The sequence below is a fragment of the Adiantum capillus-veneris genome, chromosome 9 (genome assembly GCF_014529385.1).
Source record: "Adiantum capillus-veneris isolate H3 chromosome 9, ASM1452938v2, whole genome shotgun sequence".
Lineage (NCBI taxonomy): Eukaryota > Viridiplantae > Streptophyta > Polypodiopsida > Polypodiales > Pteridaceae > Adiantum > Adiantum capillus-veneris.
In genome coordinates this window covers 153266042-153273117 of record NC_140939.1, presented here as the reverse complement: position 1 = coordinate 153273117, position 7076 = coordinate 153266042, and the positions used below count along the sequence as shown (strand labels likewise).

The 7076-nt window shown below is 42.1% G+C and overlaps 1 protein-coding gene across 1 annotated transcript; it reads left to right on the top strand.

The window, feature by feature from the left end:
- The first annotated feature begins 2403 nt into the window (after positions 1-2403).
- Positions 2404-3372, top strand: LOC147451412 (alkaline/neutral invertase A, mitochondrial-like). The gene is made up of 4 exons (XM_086520618.1): positions 2404-2539; positions 2771-2871; positions 2924-3163; positions 3253-3372. The coding sequence occupies exons 1-4, from the start codon at positions 2404-2406 to the stop codon at positions 3370-3372; spliced, it is 597 nt and encodes a 198-aa protein (XP_086376744.1).
- The last annotated feature ends 3704 nt before the right edge of the window (positions 3373-7076 follow it).

Below are 7076 nucleotides of genomic sequence, written 5' to 3'. Positions count from 1 at the left end.
AGTGGTAAACTGACTAAATTTTAAGGTTTTTACACCAAATGACACTAAATTTCTCCAAATTTTGTAAGTTTTCTCACTTTCAAATTTAAAATTTAGAGGTAAATCTCAAATTTTGTAGGTGTGATTACACTAAACCGAGGTTTTTTTTTCAACCCCTCCCCTTCTCTTTCTCTCTCCTCTCTCTCTCTCTCTCTCTCTCTCTCTCTCTCTCTCTCTCTCAATATCCTTAAAAAAGAGCCCGGCCATTGTAGACTTTTTTTTAAAAGAGATTGAGAGAGATGGAGGGGAGAGAGAGAGAGAGAGGAGGAGGGGATCGTATATGGGTGAGGGAAGAGGCTGAGGAGGTGGAGATCGTGCATGCTGTAGGATCAACATATCTGTGTTGATGTGCATCACGTAACCTTGTACTCTATCACATGTAAGCTTCTGCATGTTGACGCAGCCAACCTAATCTCTTGTCGCACCATCTTTTTTGGTTTTGCAACTTGAGTAGGTTTTTCCCAACCCAATTAAGCATCCACCGTGAAGAATCGTGGTGGTTGTTGGAATAAGCAAGGCAGGGGAGGGAGAGCACACGCTCCTGCAAGACAAGAGTTCATACTTCTATCGGGGACGGATAGAGGTGGCAAAAGGAGACTTCCGGAGAGGCGCATCTGCTAAATGGCACTTCTCTCTCTCCTCGTTGGCTAGATCTTTAAGGTCTCTTGGGATAGTTTTTTATGACTTTAAAACTCTCTTCTTCTTCTTCGTTTTCCCTTTGGAAACAACATAAAAGCCATAGTAACAGTCTTGGCAACAATAACCAATAGTTAAAGGAATTAGAGATGGGGTAAAATTGCAAAATGAAAACATTTTTAGGCTTGCAATAGTCATGCTTTCAAGAGTAAAGCAAAAACTATATCTCATTACACAATCTCAAAGGTCCAAGGTTTCTATTTAAGTACTATCGAGTCACGACTCTTAGCTAAATCTTGCTATGCGGCTCACTTCGTGGACTTCTTGGTGGCCTTAGGGGTAGCTGCAGGGATGGATGGTATTGCTTCAGTACTCAATCCCTATGCTAAGTGCTCTTCCCTCCTGAGACTTTTTCACTCCCTGATAGATTTTCCCTTAGCGCTATGGGCTTCAAATTGATTAGAAAATGTCTTTTCATGAGCCTTCTCAGCTTTAGACTTGTGAATACTCTTGAGCACGCGCTTATTTTTGAACACGTTACCCTTGACCTTCATATAGGTTTGTTTTCGAATCACAAAGCCATCCTTGACTAGCTTTCTGATATTTTGCCATGAATTGGCCATACAGATTTGTTGACCTCATTGGAATCGAGCCAGACCTTGCGCTTCCCACACTTCAACATGCTAGCCGTGAGGCACCTCTGTGGCTTGAGGGACACCATGGTCGCCCACTCTCACGAAACCCTACTCGGATGAAGGGTCTTCTTCTTCTCCTCCTCCTCCTCCTCCTCCTCCCTCTCTCTCTCTCTCTCTCTCTCTCTCTCTCTCTCTCTCTCTCTCTCTCTCTCTCTCTCTCTCTCTCTCTCTCTCTCTCTCTCTCTCTCTCTCTCTCTCTCTCTCTCTCACATACTACATACTGGAAGCTTTCAAGTACTATTTGCCCGAAATCTCCAGAGATTCTCTTATTTGATCCCTTGCCTTGCTAGAGGAGTAAAACTCTAATGGAAAGTGCCTCGCAGGCTTTGAACTCGCGTCAGCCTGAAAGAACGTGAGAATTTCTCTATCCAACTTGCACCCATGCGGACAATGAGGCTTTTGCACATAGAGAAAGAGATTTCAGCCAGCTACATGCTACACTGCTGCCTACCGTGCCATCTGCCACCCCCTCTACGTGCACATTGTCTTGCCCCTAGTCTGATTGTTGCATCGCTCGACATCCATCATATGCATCTTAGATTCTTTTTTTTTTTGGGATTTTTCCTAGCAAGGTACCCGGCCTCTACTCTCTCTTAGTCAAAAAGAAATTCTCTGAAAGAGCGCGCGCTCTTTCAGAGAGTTTCTTTTTCACACACACACACGCACACAGAGGTGGAGAGGGAGACGTCTTCATCATCTGCATGGCACTACACTATAAAATGGGTTGTGAATACCAGCATCTCCACCATCACTAGTGTAGCCAGCAGCAGATTATGCGTCACGCTGCATGGGAATACATGGCCACCCACTTGAAATTCATGTATTGAAAGAAATGGTTTCACTTAGGATTCTTAAGAGAGATTTAGAGTGTTAGGGATATAACTAAATGCTTTTCTTTGCTTCACCCGGTAGTCATTATTCTATTCAGCTCTTTGATGTGCTAGGGAAATGCTTCTTCGAAGCGGTCTGTATATTCAGGTGGCAAGTGATGATACCTTCTCTTAATTGCTGTCTCCTATAATATTTCGGGTCCATGATTCAAACATTCATTGGTTGTCTAGCTGTCTCATCAGTTTACACTGAAGGTAGCGACGAAGGTGTCATGGAGGAGGTGTTTGATCTAGATTTTGGTGAGGCTGCCATTTGTCGGGTAGCACTTGTTGATTCAGGTAATAACAACAAGTTTATGTGAAAGTTGCAACTTGTGTCAGAATTTGCATGCTCGAAAGTTGTTGCTATATGTTTTGTAACTGTATGTGTGGGATGTTCTTGTTAATATTGTTGGAATTATGGTGGACAAAGATGTTGTAACATCAAGCTCAATACTTGTTTACGGACTCGTTTCAAGCTAGGGTTATGGTGGATTATTCTTTTGAGATCTTATTGCAAGCACGTCACAGGCGATTATGCTTTGCAAGAAAGAGTGGATGTTCAAACTGGAATAAAGTTAATACTGAAGCTATGCTTGACATATGGATTTGACATGTTCCCCACCTTACTGGTTACGGATGTGTCAGTTGATTGCTCTACGTGTAGCATAAGTTGATGAATAGATGAGCAACAAAGTGCCCAAGGATGAACTCAAAAACACTCTTGAGCGCGACCCCAAGCTTGAGCTTAGAGGTGGTTCTCAAAGTCTCTATAGGGTCTCCTCTAGCCTGGCCCCCATCTTGCAAACCTCGGAGACCACAAGTCCTCATGCCCTTAAGCGGGTATGGGACTACATCAAGGTTCACAAGCTCCAGACTAGTACTGAGAAATCGCAGATCTTATGTGATCCTCTCCTTAAGAAGGCATTTGGATGAGACAAGGTTAAGGTTTCAGAAGTGCTCAAGTACTTGAGTCCCCACTTGTCAGGACATTTTTCTGTTGATGCTATCAGGTTGTTGGCGTTGCATATGGCAGAGGGCAAAGAAATAAAATGAGTAAACATCAAAGTGGCCATGAGGGTAGAAAAGCTTATGATGGTTATAATCCTCAATTAACTAAGCCACGGCTTTAGTGAAGCTAGCTGCTTTCACTTTTAGCAGAGTGTGTGAGGGGATTAGTAGCAGACAACTCAACGTCGAAGGAAAGGAATTGGGGAATATTGCCACTAGTGCAAGGCATGGTCTGATGAGCCTTTCGATTCAGTCACACTCCTTGTCTAGCTCTGTTGATAACCTAGTTGAAAATTTGATGAGGCAAGCATTTTGAAACGATCTGCAGACAAATAGAAACATCTCTCATGGCCGATTCAACGCAGAATATGGTGATCTTTTAAAAGTGAACTCTGATCTTTTGGATTTAGGAGGTAGTCTAAGTTTTGGATTTAGGAGGTAGTCTATCCATTGAAAAGTCTTTTGGTTATAGTGCATATTCAATATATAACAAACATAAATATTATGTTGATGGTAAAATTTACTATATTGCGTACAAACACTTGCTCAGGTTTGTCTTTGCTCGGAAAAACTCGCTCGATGCATGGTAAGACTCGCAATAAAGGCCTGCTCAGCTGCACGCCATCTGGTCCTATTTTTTCTAGAAATCAAATCTTGCAACAAAAATATGCATAATGCATCAAAATTGACAAGTTATGGATGTCCTTGGGTCATGACTCTCCAAGTACTAGCAAAAGTTTTGGCAAGAATATGGAAAAGCATCAAGAACACTACACAATGGAACTATCAGAAATGACTTTGGCTGCAAAAATAAGTTGCTCATTGATATTCTTGACACTAGCAAGGAAATTTTCGATCTCATATTCCTCATGCATAATATTTGACTCCAGCTCTTTACGCAGCCGCATGCAATTTTTGCCTCATTGTGACTTGCATAAAGACCAGCCAAAATATTCTGAGCCTATTTTGTAGATTTTGTTGAACAAATGTGAGGAGTGATAGTGCTCTTCACTAAGAACATAATCAATGCATGAGTCTATGCATATTTTACATCCTAACAAAGCTTGCTCAGTCGTAGGAAAAATAGCTCTAGCAACAGCAATTGTGCCACCAAAACTTGCAACATCCTCAACATCACCTACATCCTTAGAATTAGGACGTACGTCAATGCCCTGCACAATGTTCCAAGCACCCTTTGACACAAGGACATGTTGCATCATGTAATCCCACATAGGGTAATTTTCCCCATCCAATCTGCCCTCAGTAGCAAACATCTTGAACACATCTGTGTTATTGTCAGCCATGGAAAATGCATGCACTGGATGTGAAAACTGCCCAAAAAGAGGAGAAACAAAGCGGGAACAATGCATGCTATATAGCACAAACTATACAAGATTGTAAGGGACATATTATGCAAAAACAACATTGATAAAAATTTTGCACAAAATGGCAAAATAGCCTACGCAATACTGTCTGTAGTGGAAACGAAGGCCAAAATAAGCCCGAATAAAAAATCTGAGCAGACTAAGATCTACAAGTTCCCCCAAAATATTTGTCGATGTGCAACACTTGCCAAAGTTCACAAAAATTGAATGAAGTGAGTAGGCGTGTGCTAGAGCTACTAGCGACTAAACCTGTGAGGATGCAACCTACTCTGATACCAATTGTTGGAATTAGGGTTGCAGGAAAACACACACAACTTGAGAAGATGAAGGAAGCTCAAGACACACAACAGAGAGTATATTACTTAGTGTGCAATGGAAATATGAGATAGCGCTAGAGTGATGGGCGTATTTACAATGTACAGGGGAAAAAACCTCCTCGTTGAGGAAGAAAATGCCCCGATGGTCTTAAGGGTGTTCACACACATCACTACCACATGTACATGGTAACATGATGAACGATATGGAAATGGATGGCCATGAAACTTTGCAAGAGGGAGAAAAGCACTCTACTCCTCAGTTGTTTTGACTGTCAAAGGTGGCACATTTACCAATTTTTTTGTCGTTGGGCCCTTGGCAAGCCCAATGATAAAAAATTTGAGAATTGTGGTATGTATGATCAATGAGACGGAAATCGATGACCATGAAATTTTTTAGGGGTAAATAAATCATTGTACTCCACATCCTTGTAAAGTTTCATGTCCATTATAAGCCATCTTGATAGTGAAGGATGGCACAATCGCTAATTTTTTTGCCATTGGACCCTTGGCAAGCCCAACGACAAAAAAAATGACAATTGTGCCACGCATGACCGACTCAAGGGAAACATAGAGTCATGAGACTTTGAAGGGATGGAGGAAACACCCTACGTACCATCCCTACAATGTTTCATGGCCATCACAATCCATCTCAATGGTCAAGGATGACACAATCACTAATTTTGGCCGTTGGGTCATTCGCGAGCCCAATGGTAAGAAATTGGTGATTGTTCCACGCATGCCTAATGAGATGACAACAGATGGTCATGAAACTTTGCACAAGCTAGGGAAGCACCCTATCTACTAGACTTGCAAGTTTTCAGGGCCATCACAATCTATCTTGATGGTGAAGGGCGGCACAATGGGCAATCTTTTGCCATTGATCCTTGGTGAGTCAAACGACAAAAAAATGGTGATTGTGCATGCCTCACTGATGAGAGGGAAACAAATGTCCATGAATTTCTGTAGAGCCAGGGGAACCACCCTGCTCCCTACCCTTGAAAAGTTTTGTGGCCATTGCAATTGTCTCGATGGTCAAGGATGCTACAATTACCAATGATTTGCCACTAGATCCTTGGTGAGTCCAACGACAAAAAATAAAAATTACGTCGCGCATGACAAACGAGATGACAATGGATGGCTATGAAACCTTTTAGGGATGGAAAATCACCCTACTTTTCATCCATGCAAAGTTTCATGGACATCCATTGCCATCTCTTTGATCATGCATGGCCATCCATTTCCATCTTGTCGGTCAACAAGTCCAACATTAAGAAATTGGAGATTGTGCCTTGCATGACCGATAAGACGGCAATGGATGGCCATGAAACTTTGTAAGGGAAAAATAATCATCCTTTTTCCTACCCCTTCAAATTTTTGTGGCCATTGCAATCTGTCTCGATGGTCAAGGACTACACAATTACCATTTTTTTGCCGTTGGAACCTTAGGGAGCCCAATGGAAAAAAATTGGAGATCGTGTCGTGCCTCACCCATGGCAATGAGACTTTGCATGCATAGAGAAAGCATCCTCTTCCTTACCCCTACAAAGTTTCACGGTCATCGCAATCTGTCTTGACAATCAAGGACGACACAGTGGCCAATTTATTGCCATTGGACCCTTGGCGAGCCCAACGATAAAAATTTGGCGATTGTGTCGTGCATGACCAATGAGATGGAAACGGATGGCCATTAAATTTTTAAGGGATAGAGAATCACTTTTTTTTCTAACCCTACAAAGTTTCATGGCCATCGTAATCCGTCTTGATGATCAAGGGCGACATAATAGCAAATTTTTAAATTGTTGGGCCCTTGGCGAGCCAAACGACAAAACATGATCGATTGTGTCGCACATAACCAACAAGACGGCAACAGATGGCCAGGAAACTAGATAGGGGTGAAAAAATCACACTTCTTCTTGACCATGTAAAGTTTCATGTCCATTTCTAGCCATCTCAATGGTCAACGACAACACAATCACCAATTTTTTTATCGTGATGATTGTGCCGCAGATGATCGATGAGATGACAACGGATGGCCATGAAGCTTTACAGAGATGAAGGAAACACTCTACTCCTCGTCCCTAAAAAGTTTCATGGCTATCTCTATGGTCAAGGGAGGCACAAATG

What these genes read in the sequence shown, in the direction of transcription:
- LOC147451412 (XM_086520618.1), top strand. Translation starts at nt 2,404, where the DNA reads ATGATTCAAACATTCATTGGTTGTCTAGCTGTCTCATCAGTTTACACT. An exon ending in GGTAGCACTTGTTGATTCAG is followed by an intron (nt 2,540 to 2,770) that starts GTAATAACAACA and finishes AGCACGTCACAG; the next exon opens with GCGATTATGCTTTGCAAGAA. An exon ending in GTGATCCTCTCCTTAAGAAG is followed by an intron (nt 3,164 to 3,252) that starts GCATTTGGATGA and finishes TGATGCTATCAG; the next exon opens with GTTGTTGGCGTTGCATATGG.